Consider the following 13,566-nt stretch of genomic DNA (forward strand, 5'->3'; position numbering starts at 1 on the left):
GATCCCAAGTTCAAAGCTAACCTCAGCAAAGGCGAGGCGCTGAGCAACTCAATCTCTAAATAAAACACAAAATTGGGCTGGGGATGCAGCTCAGTGGTCAAGTACCCCCGAGTTCAATCCCTGGTACCAAAAATAAATAAATAAATAAAAGAAGTGATGAGTTCATTTATGTACAGTGTGAAGCTTTATAGAAGGGCCAAAAGACTTGAAGGCCATTGATTCTGGACAGTACCTCCCTAGACAAATGTCCCTGCACATTTCAAATGTTTGCCTCAGTGACTACCTGACAGGTTTTTGATTGGCACATCCCTTTCTTCAAAGAGAGTTGTATATTTAAGTGATGTTGAAGTCTCTTCTGCCTCTTTAAGTTGCCTCTGCATGCCTGTGCACTGATCTTTGAACAGAACCTCTTGCTCATTTCCCTAGTTCTCCTCTTTCTACACAGCTTCATTGCAATTTATGTGTGTCAGTAAAACAACCTGCCTGGGTTGTAAACAGCATCAGAAGATGACTTTGTTTAGGGTAGGCTGAATACTTGTCAGTGCCTGGGCCATTCTTTGCTTCCAGATGAAGTAATTGCATTTTTTCCTTCACCTCTGCATAGGATCAGTGCACAGTCCTGTGGTGCCTGATTAGCTTAATATCAAGGGAAAAGAGCCTGGGACAAGAACACTATTTTGCCATGTCTGTATATTCATTTCTTTTTGTTTAATTTCAGAGATGGCATTTAAATATCATTGTATTGGGTAAATTATAAACCTACACAAGTTCAGAATTAAGTTCTAGTCTGCATACAGTCATCCAGCACAATTAGGTCTACAATAAATACCTTTTTAACCTATTACAGCCTCATCTATATCCACAACTGTCCTTGAAAGGTTAGACAGGCATTATGATTGTTTCTCTCTTAGAAAATAAATCTACAGTTTTAACTTGATAATTATTATTTGTTCTGTTTTTATTTTGTCATTTTATAAAATCAGTGACTTTCTGCTATTAGCTTCTCCATTTGTAAATATAAAGAATCTGAAATGTCCTTTGTAAGGCACAGGCTGAATGTGACCATTTCCAGAAAAGTCAACAGAAGATTCCTAGTCTATTGTAGAGTCTAATTTTCAACCAAGTCAGAATTATATATATTGTCAATATCTGCAACTCTACTAAAGAGTCAAATAGAGACATTTCAGAGAACAATAGTGCAGGCATGTCAAACTGGAGTTTGTAAATGAAAGTAGCTTTTAACTAAGTAGAAATTATTCAAATAATGACAGGATTGGACACATGAGTAGTCTGTACATTTTTTAAGACTTTCCATCTAAAGAATTTCGTTATAGCTCATGACCAGAAAGGTGGGGAAAAAACAATCTGACCTATCTTGGCCTTCCTTAAAAATCCATTACACAGAAGAGGATTCTTATTTTTAAAATATATATTTTACAGAATCTTCTGCTGCTTTCAAAATTGGATATAAGACAGAATAGCCTTATGCCAAATATCGCACCCTTGTGAGCTCTATGACATGCTGAGATTTTAGTTGATTTAAGAAATATATGGAAGACATTCAATATATGTGGTTTGGAGTGGCTTGAAGTGAGTAGCCATTATTGCAATTTTATTACCTATTGGTGAATAAATAGTAGAGTTAGAATCCAAATCAAGAAAGTCTTCTAAATATTTTAGGAATTAATCCTCAAAAAAGACAAATTTTTGTAGGATTTTTTTTAAAAATTTGTTGTCTAAAGGTGTTTTTCCTGTACCTAAAAGGGTAACCTACACATGTGCCTAGGCAGTAGTGAACAATCTCTTTGGATGAGATTTAACCAGCACTGACCCTTCCTAGATGGCAGCTCTAAACTTGGATTTCCAAGTTTAGTCAGAGATTTTCTGACATCTTTCACCTCTAGCAACTGAGTAATGTAATTCTTAATAGAACTGCAGTTTGGGGAGCTGGAACACTTGTACTTCTGGGATAACCCCAGGACATTTCAAGGAGAGCTTTAAGGGCTCGGTGATAGCATATTCAACCTCCTCTTGTTCTTCTTAAAGGTGCCTGAGGTAGAGGCTGGAGGCCTCAGCACAGCTTCCTTTCCCATCACCTTTTTCTCATTGTTTCTTCTCCCATTTTAGGAGGAAGGCATAGGTATTCCTGGACATAATCACTATGAACATTGCCTTGAGGTGCAACTACCTTAAAAGTACTAAACAGAAATGTTGGAGCAACTTAGTATCTAGGAAGCCTCCTCAATTTTAAGTCATTGTAATTTCCCCTCATCCCTATTATTAAGAGATGTATTCCAATGAAACATTATTGCTATGCCTGTTAAATGTTTGTAAACATTTTTCATAGATTTGTGCTGTCTGGTTCAATTAGGAACTAATATAAATCAGCTATTTATTCCATAGAAAATTTGAAACATTTAGATCCTTTTATTGTCTCAGGAAATTTTTAAAACCATCTTTAAATTTCTAAGCATATTTTTCACAGAAAATTATCATATAGTGCTAAAAACATTTTAAAGTTTAAATATGTAGTATACGAAATTGGAGAAATACAAGTACAATTTCAAAGAAGAAAAGGATAATATGAGATTTGTAAATAACATTGAAGTTCTCATTCATGAATTTTTCTTTAAATGGGTGACTATGCATTGCTAAAATTAAAATATATCATTATTAACAGTGTAGTTATTTCATTTTCAAGTTACAATGTTTACAATATTATATTTTTTATACCTATTTAAAATTGGGGCTGAGTGGAATGTTTGTTAAAGAATATTCTTTTGGCACTACCTGAGTAAAAATTTTAATGGCTACAGTTTTTATTTCAAGGAAAAAAACAACTGGATGTCCAGATAACTTCTGGAAAGTATTTCTTTGTTGAACATAGAAGCCCAAGGGGTGTTATTGTTGAACCAGGTCAAGAATGAGAGGACATGGAAGCTAAGACTTAGGGATTATATAGCACATGGTTTACCTCAAATGTGGGACAAACAGTTTCCCAAAAAGGACAGTCTATACATTTATAACTTCCATCATCTTCTGTAGAAAGGTGCGGAGTGAAGTTATTATTTAAGTTTCTTAGATGCATCTTAAGTCACATTGTGTCCTTTGCTTTATATTCTATATTTTAGAGGTATTAATTTTGGATAGAAACCAAACCCATAATTGTCTTTAATGTAACATAACAAAAGATATTTCTTATCTTAACACTTTGTGCTTCATTCCATCAGTACTCTTTATTCACATTCAGTATTTGCTGTATTTGTTGAAGAATAAAATCTGAAGTTAGTTCTAAACTTGGTTTACTCATAATGATCCATGATAGAATTTTACTTTCCAGTAAAATACCTCTAAAATATAGAATATAAATGAAATGAATTTTAACTTTTAATGAATTTGGAAAAGCAGTGAATGGTAAAAATGTATTTTTTTCTTAGAATTTGAATTAAAAATTTAAAGAAATTTGAAGTCTACCAGCAAATGCAGACTTCAAAATATCTCTCTCCTCTGAAAAAGTATGAAATATTAGCATAAGCACGTGTTTTTATATAATATTTTATTTAAATATACATCTATAGATATAATTGAATTGGTTAAAAATACTTTCAATTATTAGAGTCGAGCATGGTAATGCCTACCAGTAAACCCAGCAGCTCAAAAGGTTTGAGGCAGGAGGATCACAAGTTTGAGGCAATTTATCGAAGCCGTAAGCAACTTAGTGAGACCCTCTCTCAAAGTAAAAATAAAGGGGAGAGGGGCTGAGGATGTGACTCAGCACCCCTGGGCTCAATCTTCAATACCAACAACAAAAACACTTTAATAAGAAGCCTACATAATAACCAAAGGTTTGAGGCCAATATAATAATGAAATGAAAAAGTTTTTGTAGTCTTTTTATGAAAAAGAAAATAATTAAATGGCAATAATAATTTTTAAAGCAGTGTTTTATATTTTAGTAATAAGAAAAGATATTTCTATTTCATAAGATATCTGAGTATAAAATTTTCATATCCCTGGCCAGCTTCATTTCTTACAGTTGTAAAGATGTATCGAAACTAGTTAGAATCCGTTGTATTGGATTTATAAAACAAAACAGTTCGGTTCTCAGCAGGAGCCTGCAGGAGAAGAGGGTGGTAAGAGGGTGACTTCAGAAACTTTGTCATTGCCTCTATCAGCAAGCTTGTGCATTATCCCAATCACCTGAAAGAAGGGCTGGACATTGAGACCTCTCTTCTCTTCTCTTCTCTTCTCTTCTCTTCTCTTCTCTTCTCTTCTCTTCTCTTCTCTTCTCTCTCTCTCTCTCTCTCTCTCTCTCTCTCCCTTTCTCTCTGTATGTGTGTGTCTTGCCTCAAAACTAAGTCTCTTCCAACTGTAGTTTAATATTTCCACATCTTATTGCAAAATGTTACATAAGTATGTGTAAGTTGAAAGAACTTTATAGTCAGTGCCAAGGTACGCCATTTATTCTCTACAACTAACACTTGACTATATTTGCTTGGTTGTATATCTATCCCTCTACCCATCCATCAATGGGTTTCTGTTTTGGTGCCTGACAAAATTTTATTGTACACACATTGTACATATGCCAGTGTCTCAATTTCTTTATTTGCCTGTAGTTCTCAGCTGAAGCCTTTACAAGTTATTCCCAGGCCATTTCCTGTTTCCCTCTCATCAAACACTGACCCTGTGTGCCTAAACTTTGCTTACACCAGACTTCTCAACCATTGTTTGAATATACACGGGTTTTTTCTGCCTCTATATGTTTAAAAATTCTCTCTGGAGAAGGCTCATTCTCCCTATTTTTGATGTTTATTTATCCTTCAATAAGATCCTTCAAGATGTCTTGACTGTCACTGTTTCTGTGAGAGTTCTTTTGTGCACCTGCGTCCTGTGGCATACTGTTCAATGTCTAACAACCTATCTTCCCAAGGGAAAATGGCCTGGTTTATAGCATTCGCAGATTTCCATGATATGGCTGCTCTCAGACTCCCCACATGAAGTTAGGGAATGTGCAGTTTAGAAGAGCTGCACTCAGTATCCTCTGCCGACTTCTTGTCAAGTCCAACGCATTGCTGCCACTTCCTCTGGAACATTTGTCAATGTCTGTTATCATCTTTCCCATGATCTCCTAAAGCAGAGTCCATGCCCTATTCACATTTCTGTTGCTAGCCATACCTGCTCTATGCTATCGGATTCACATGAATGCTTGATGAATGAATGAATGATTGATTTGGGTAAGAAGTTGTATTCAACATAGCACTTTCTTCACACTCCTAGTTCAGTTTAAACGAAGAAATTCATAGTAGTAGCTCACAGTGGTAAATGTGAGCAGGGTGACAGAGCCAGCATCTGTAATGTGTGGCAGATACCCATGTTTTGAGTCTCTCTCACCACAGCACTTGGCCCCTCCTCTCTGCAATCTTCTTTCCTGTTCCCTTCAGAGACTAAAACCCAACCTGTGGGGTTGCAGCACTCACTCAGGAGGCCACTTGTCACAGAAACCTTTAAACCTTCAGAAGAAGCCAGCAAGGTGCAGCGTTAAGGCCAGGAGGGACACACTTTAAAGAAAATCTTTAAAGATTCCCTTGGTCTGTATATTAACCTCCTCCATGTTGAGGAAAATTGACTATGCAGGATTGCTTAGATTCTGGAAAGGGTAGTATCATGCCCCAGGTATAAAAGGATCAGAACTTAAAAGTTGAAAGGAAAAGCTTAAAAAAAAAGGCGCGATAATTGTAAGAATGAAAACACAAAATGAAATTTTACTTAAAATTATTCTTTTCTCAACATATGAAATACTGCCTTTTGATTTGAACTTTCAAGTTAAAATAAGAGATTTTATATTTTTCACTGAAAAAAAAATAAGTCACCTCAGTTTTTCTGTCAAAGGTATTTTATGTGTTGTCAGTACTTTAATATACTGAATTTTAATTTGTGCTACAGTAGTACCTGGCCACAACTTCACCAGAACAATACCAAGAATGTTTACATGATAATATGACATTATATTTACATGTTGATTATAAAATTCCAAAAACATGCTCTTTTTTGATCTTTCCATTCAATTTTGGGCTGTGAGGACTTGCTATGATCTCTGAAAAATACCAAAACTAGGAATAGCAATACTAAGTATACCAAGACATTTATATCTGACTCCATTCTATCCCACTACATTTATTCCTTGAAATTCAAGTATGTATTAATCTACACATTTTATTTGCATTTTTATATTTTTGTGAAGTTGCAAGTGTTTAGTAGGAGTTTAATTTAGATTTAGATTATTTGGAAAATATTAAAGGTGATCCCAGGATAAAACATTAAGAGACTTGTCTTAACGTCTCTTCTTATACTCCATGTTAACATTATTTGACTTTTTGAGTAAATATATTCTAATTTTATAAAATGGATAATAAAATATTTTACCTGAGTTATTGGTAAATTTTAAAATGCTTTTTTTAATTAAGAAAATTTATATAATCTATTATTCACCATTTTTGGGGAAAATATAACTATGGATAGATAATAAAATATCTATTATATACTCTCCATTTGAGCTGAAAATATGTGCAATAGTATACTGGCTCTGTCAGAATGCTCGTTTTGCACTTGAAATTTAGTATTTATTTGATCATTTTTCTTAGCATCAGCTCCCTCTGAGCTGGGAAGCAGAGTTCTCTCCATTTATCTTGTTTTCAACTTAGATTCTTACTTTCCACTGCTCTATGGTTTCTGTTAAGTCCCTCATTGGAAAATTTTCTGTGAGATTCTTCTTCTCATATATTTTTCATTTGTTTAAATTTATGGGTTTTTTTTTCCTCATTCTCTTAAATATATGCAATTTTATTTCCAGACACTTCAACCATTCCTTGCTGCTTTTCTGGTTGTACTTCTAAATATAGTCACCCTTTTTGGAGTTTCCCCCACATTTTCCATTTCTTGTGTCTGTTGGATTGATTTCACAATCTGGCCACAGTGTGTTTTTGAAATAGCCAAGATCTCTTCTTCCCTTGCTTGGCGCATCACAATTTCTAAGTTGATTGGGTCAGCAGGGGTGGGAAATATTAAATTAAAAAAAATAGTAATACCACAATGTTAGACTGAAAACAACATCAACCTGAATAACTAAATACATATATGGAGATCACCATAAGGAAATTACTTCCTTCTCACTTTTTTTTTCTTAAAGTTATCCATTACAAGTTTCTTCATCATTGATTATTATATTAAATCCAGGTACAATGAAGTCAGCCTCTTAGATGACCTCCAGGGCAAAATTTATTGTTCAAAGAATACTAATGACAAACCATAGATAATAAATATTGTTAAATTCTCAGCATAATTTTAAAGTAGAAATCTTACACACACCACCAGGAGATAATGAGTCTGTGAACTCATAGTGAATGAGAAGTTATGGTTCTTTTGGAGAGGGTGCCGGGGATTGAACTCGGGGGCACTCAACCACTGACTCACATCCTCAGCCCAATTTTGTATTTTATTAGAGACAGGGTCTCATTGAGTAGTTTCTTAGTGCCTCGATATTGCTGAGGCTGGTTTTGAATTCTCAATCCTCAGCCTCCAGAGCTGCTGGGATTATAGGCATGCACCATGCGCCCAGTAAAGCCATGGTTCTTGATTGCCACAGGGACTGAGTAGGAGAATTGCTTTCTCCCACATGGATTTAAATTTTCTCCACCCAGTTGCGGGCAGAATAGCTGGCAAGAGTAAGTGCCATTTATTGAATATGTTGGGAGGTAAGAGATAGCTGTCATGATACTATTGCAACAGGAGAGAACGAAATGGACAAAAATGTGAGTTTCTTTGAAGTCTAAGGGAAGGAAGCTGGAGAATACTGACTCCCTTGCTGTTACATACCTTCTGGGGAATACCCATCCATACCTGTGGCATGGATGGATGTCAGCTTCACCTTCAGAAATTCACCCACCCAGGCAAAGAAAGTGGGGCATTATGTTTCCATTTTCTTGGAAGGGAGAGAATAGCAGAGGCCTTTTCTCTAACCATTTAAAAATTGTACATGTTGTTGCAAGTTTTCTTTCTTATATAAATGTTAGCATGGGCATTAATTGTTTGGCTGTTTTTAAAGAATGAAAAATATTTTCAAATTGCATTCATAAAAACTGCCAAAAGAAATAGCAGAAATATTTTCTTCAAGAAAGGTCAGAAATTTTTTTCTTCTCATGGATTGAAAGACCAAAAGATAACACCAGTGTTCATCTATAAACTCCAGTCTCAGCAAATTATGTGATTCAACTGTTCTTCCAGATTAGGAACATCATGATATTGTTTGAAAAGAATGTTTTATAGTGTATCTGTTAGAGGCAGTAGAAAGAAAGGCTATCTCCTTGAATTAACACTTTCTATAAAGTCCTATATAAGGTATTCAAATGACTTTTTATCCTTTTCTACCTTGTATTATAAAGTCTTAAGAGAAGTATTTTTCTGTTTCTTAATCCAAACACATTTTGAGAAAAATACAAAATGGCTGAATTAAAGGTCCTATATTAAGAAAACATGGTTAAAAAAAAAAAGAAAATGCTTTAACAACAATAGCCTACATAGATTGATTTTTTTTTAATTTAGGAAATGGAATAAGTTGGAAAACTTAACCTGGACAGACCCATGCATAACTTTTTAACATAGATAGTGCCTCTGTCTCTCAGCTAAATCCAGTTCAGCTTTCTACTTCTTACTCTAAGAGCTCTTGAACCAGCCAGAAGATAAAGGAGTATCAAGTGCTAAAACAAATGTTTTATGACCAGTAAATCCTATAAACGATCTTCCAAGGAACATGGGGAGTTCAGAGCCATCCCAGTTTGATCACCTCAAGGGAGATTTTTTTAAAAAACAGTTTACTAAGTAGCTTTCCCAGCAGGAGTCTGGAATAAGTGACAGGTGTTGGGGACTCAACTCTTCCTTCCACTGTAGGTAGAAGAGGGGAACAAAAGAGAAGGATGAGAGCCTACCCTTATCTTCTCATGATATTTTTTTCAGCTATCTTTTTGTTCTGTTTTGTTTTAGTTTTAAGCATACATGACAGTAGAGTGTATTTTGACATATTATACATACATGGAGTACAACCCATTCCAATTAGGATTCCATTCTTGTGGTTGTACATGATGTGGATTTACACTGGAATAATATATTCATATATGAGTATAGGGAAGTTATGTCTGATTCTTTCTACTTTCTTTCCTATTCCCATACCCACTCCCTTTCCTTTCATTCCCCTTTGTCTAATTTACTGAACTTCTATACTTCTCCTCCCTTCCCTTCCTTGTTATGTGTTAGTATCCACATATCAGAGAAAACATTTGGATTTTGGTTTTCTGAGACTGGCTTGTTTCACTTAACCTGATATTCTCCACTTCCATCTGCTTAACAACAAATGCCACAATTTCATTCTTCTTTAAGGCTGAGTAATATTCCATTGTGTATATATACCACATTTTCTTTATCCACTCATCTGTTGAAGGACACTTAAGTTTGGCTCCATAGCTTGGCTATTGTGAATTGAGATACTCTCTCTTTACTCACTCCAGATCCTTTGGGATTCTCAAAAGTTACTCCTTTGTATTTGGGAAACTCCTCAAGAATCACATGGCCCAAAGCAAAGATTTTCAAATTTGACATAAAGATGAATCCTCTTAAGGAAAAACAAAGGAAAGCTGATTTTGCTTACTATACTCTATTACTTACATAAATTTGCAAAATAATTGCATTTAGATAAATGTCATTGACTACTCAACTCTCTTTTAAAATACAGGAGCAACAGCTGCAGCCCGGAAGGAGGTGATTAGGAACAAGATCCGAGCAATAGGCAAGATGGCCAGAGTGTTCTCAGTTCTCAGGTGGGATCATTTTTCCTCTATTTCTGTTTTGAATTTTATCATGTGTCACTGAATAACTATTTTAACACTTTAATCTGGTAATTTAAAGATTTTACTAATATATATTTGCTCTTCTTTATTTTGTCCCTTTTAAATGATAGTGTGAGTTCTCCACTGCTTTAGTTACATTGCAATCTGCTAAATTATTTCTCTGAAGAAATTGTTAATCAATTGCATCACATTTTATCCCTCTATTTGCTGCAGGATTTTAAAACATTTATTTCACAATAGGTTGGGTATCCTGTGAAACAGGGAAAGCTATTATAATCCTTTTTATTTTTCACTCTGGCTTTGCGGTAAAAGATGAATTTATCCAGAGCATTTCACTAGATTTCTAGGAAATGAGCATCAACCCATAGAGCTGTTCATGTGAACCCATATTATTCTCATTAATCACTAAAAGGGAAAAAAAGTTATTTAATGTTTTAGTTCCCATATACTAGTTTGTTTGTTTAAAGTGGATTATGAATCATGCTGTTATTATTAAGCATGGGTTTTGAAAACAAATATTTTCTTGAATGGAATTCACTTTATTTAAATTCAACTATTTCTAGATCATATGTGGTAACTATATTCCTTTTTAGAAGATTATTGTAAAATATTGTGTGTTTATTTGGAGTACAGTCAGTTCACATTTCTTCACATACACTAGGAAAAATAGAAATGCTTTGGGAAATACTGCACTTTCATATTGTATAATTTCATGTTCTAATTTTTGTCAAGATTTTCCAAAAATTCTCATTAAAAAAAAAAAAAAAAGCTATGCAGGGTCTTTTTGTTTCTCCTCTTGCCATTTCTATCTTAACTATGTGGCTTGGTGCAGAAAGCAGGAAGCCACAAGAAGGATGAAATCATCACCATCCTTTCTCACACACACCCAAAACGAGTCAGCAGTAACTCAACAGCCAGTGTCATCACAAAAGGCCTGCTGAGCGGAGAACAGGAATGTCCTTGCTCCCTACACCTTAAAGAAAGAGACCACCGTTGCTCTCATCTCTTCATTTCTAACTAAACAGACTCATTCATTCAGGCAACAAATAAATATAATAAAATTTAAAACACTGATTATATATCATAGAGAAAAAATAAAGTGATATAAGGGTATAACAAGTGGGAGGGAAGGCACTGACTTTAGTGTACGGCCAACAAGGAATTCTCTTGAGGAGAGGCTTGGAGCCCGTGTGGCTGACCTTCATGAAGGAACAGGTTAAAGCAGTTCAGGGTAAAGGGAACAGCAAGTGCAGAGACCCTTAAGTGGAACAACTCTAGCAGTTTTGAGGACCAGCAAGAAGACATGGGCTTCAACAGCTATATAAAGAGCAGAAGGTCAAATGGCACCTCATCAATACTTGCTCACCTATTGTGCCTTAGGTTTACCAATAAATGCTCTTTCTTCTTTTTCTATCTGAAGTCTCTATGAGGGGAAATGAGAATGGCTTCATCATTTCCATATGAAACTGCAGTTAGGAAAATGGGAGAATACTTGCTTAATATTAAAAAAAAACATTTTTATGTGAGTTTTTCATATCCATGATGGTAGTAGAAGCAATGCTACAGAATCCTATAGGTCTTACTATTGGAAGATCCCTTCAGTCCCTTGAATATCAGTATTCAAGATATGATTATTCCTAATTAAGGAATGGACTGTTTGAACCCAGTGATGATCAAAGACTTACAAGATTACAAATGTCAATTGGAAGTAGAATAAGGTGCATGGTACTGCTTTCCTGTAATAAAAGCATCTGTAGTGGTATGCAGAGGGATCATATCTAGGAAAAAGTAAACTGAGCTTAGTAAGTAATGGTTGAGCATTAGAAAGGAATCATCTTGAGTTAGCAGTCGAAATTTGAATGGCAGACATGTAGGTTAATATGAGACTATGAAGTGTTTGCTAAATATGTGAACAGATGCTCTGCTGTGGTATTGGACAGGAGGGAGCCTTTCTGTTTCCTGAGTGGGAATGTTCATGGAGGAGTGCTGTGAAGGAGAGGCTGGATTCCAGGACATGGGGTTCCTGTGGTAAAGGCGCTCCTGAAAGAGGCGAAAGCATGTCCTCAGAGCAGTGTTGGTGGCATCCTCTTGTGAGGTGCTTGCTAAATGCCAGGTGCCGTGCCCCATGTTATGAACGTTGAACCGCAACCCACACAGCCAGCTTACAAGGTTGCGGTGACCTCCCTTTAGGGAGGAAATTGGGAAAGGCTGACCACCTGTCCCCGGCAGCACTCCACATGAGTGGAGCGGAGTCTTACTCCAAAGTGAACTGGGTGGTCTAGTGTGATTCCAAGTGCTACCAGCAGCGTGGTGATGAATTCTAAGCACGTAGAAGGGCCAGTTTACAAGATGTGAAGGTAGGGAGGAATCTTGTAAAAATTGAGGCTGAAAATGCATGAAAGCCCAGATCTTTACAGGCCTTGGAAACCATGATAAAGTGTGTTGATTTCCCTGTGTGTAGGCAACGAGGAGTCCTGGAATGGTTTTCCCAGGGTGAGAGGCATGCTGTAAGTCATGATTAGATGTGTGTGTGTGTGTGTGTGTGTGTGTGTGTGTGTGTTAATGAAAGTGTGAAGATTGGCTAGCAAGATGACTTATTGGCAGCAGGAAACACTTTGAGGAAGCTATTGAAGTAATGCAAGCAAAAGGTTAGACCAACTGTGGGAGGAGGAATGCAAAGGAAGGGATAGATCTATAAAGGAATTTGAAAAGTTAGATTTTATAAGCCTAGAACATGATGAGTGAACGCGGGCAGTAGTCCAGAATGGTTAGATATAGCTACTAAACACATACCTCATGTTTCAGAAATTTGCAACATTATAGGGGAACCAGAAAACTGTCTTTCAGCAGCCTTTGCAGATAAAGTATAGGCAAGTGGTCTAGGATCTGCCAATTAGATGAACACACATAACGTTTCTGTTTCTCATTGAACACCATAAGGAAGCAGCAAGTGGAGAAGGTAACTGTTCTGTGAGGTGTGGAATCTGAAAAGTCAGCCATGTAAAAGCTCTGTCTTGGTATTTTTGAGAATAACTACACAGCATTAGTGAGAGCCTAGGTGTTGGCTGTCAGCATCCATGGTAGCATTTTATGGAGCTGACCCCATATTGACCCCATAATGTAGATAGGTCCTGGTATTTGCACTGGTACAGAACATATAAGTCTACTTCTCTGGATCTGAGAGTTTTCTAATAGCCTTTTAGCCATCTCTTTACTGTTAAAATTAGAGCATATTCTGCCCAGCATGGTGGCACATGCTTGTAATCCCAGCAGCTTGGGAGGCTGAGATGGGAGGATCACAAGTTCAAAACCAGCCTCAGCAAAAAGTGAGGTGCTAAGCAGTGAGACCCTGTCTCTAAATAAAATACAAAATAGGGCTAGGGATGTGGCTCAGTGTTCAAGTGCCCTGAGTTCAATTCGTAGTACCAAAAAAAAAAAAAAAAAATAGAACAGATTCTGTTGTTTGTACAAAACCCTTTACCTATTTAAGGGGTGATAAGAGAGAGAAAATATTCTGAGGGTTTTCTATAGAGGTACTAGCCTATGTGGTTATAGCAGCATCTATAAGATGCTGCTATAGAAGAAAGAACAAGTATTTGAATATCTAAAAGATGGGTTAGATTTGGCAGAACATTCATGCAGAGGCAGTTAGAAATTTTGCCTTGGAGCTTC

General features: G+C 36.1%; 1 protein-coding gene across 2 annotated transcripts in view; it reads left to right on the forward strand.

Annotated features, from left to right (window-relative positions):
• Positions 1–13,566, forward strand: part of Ppp3ca (protein phosphatase 3 catalytic subunit alpha) — a 308,796-nt gene that overhangs the window by 283,048 nt on the left and 12,182 nt on the right. For both annotated transcript variants that reach the window (XM_076865379.2, XM_076865380.2), the window contains exon 11: positions 9,780–9,864. In XM_076865379.2, coding sequence (XP_076721494.1) covers positions 9,780–9,864 — 85 coding nt within the window. The remainder of the gene's footprint in view (positions 1–9,779; positions 9,865–13,566) is intronic.

This window comes from Callospermophilus lateralis, chromosome 8 (assembly GCF_048772815.1).
Source record: "Callospermophilus lateralis isolate mCalLat2 chromosome 8, mCalLat2.hap1, whole genome shotgun sequence".
Taxonomy (NCBI): Eukaryota; Metazoa; Chordata; class Mammalia; order Rodentia; family Sciuridae; genus Callospermophilus; species Callospermophilus lateralis.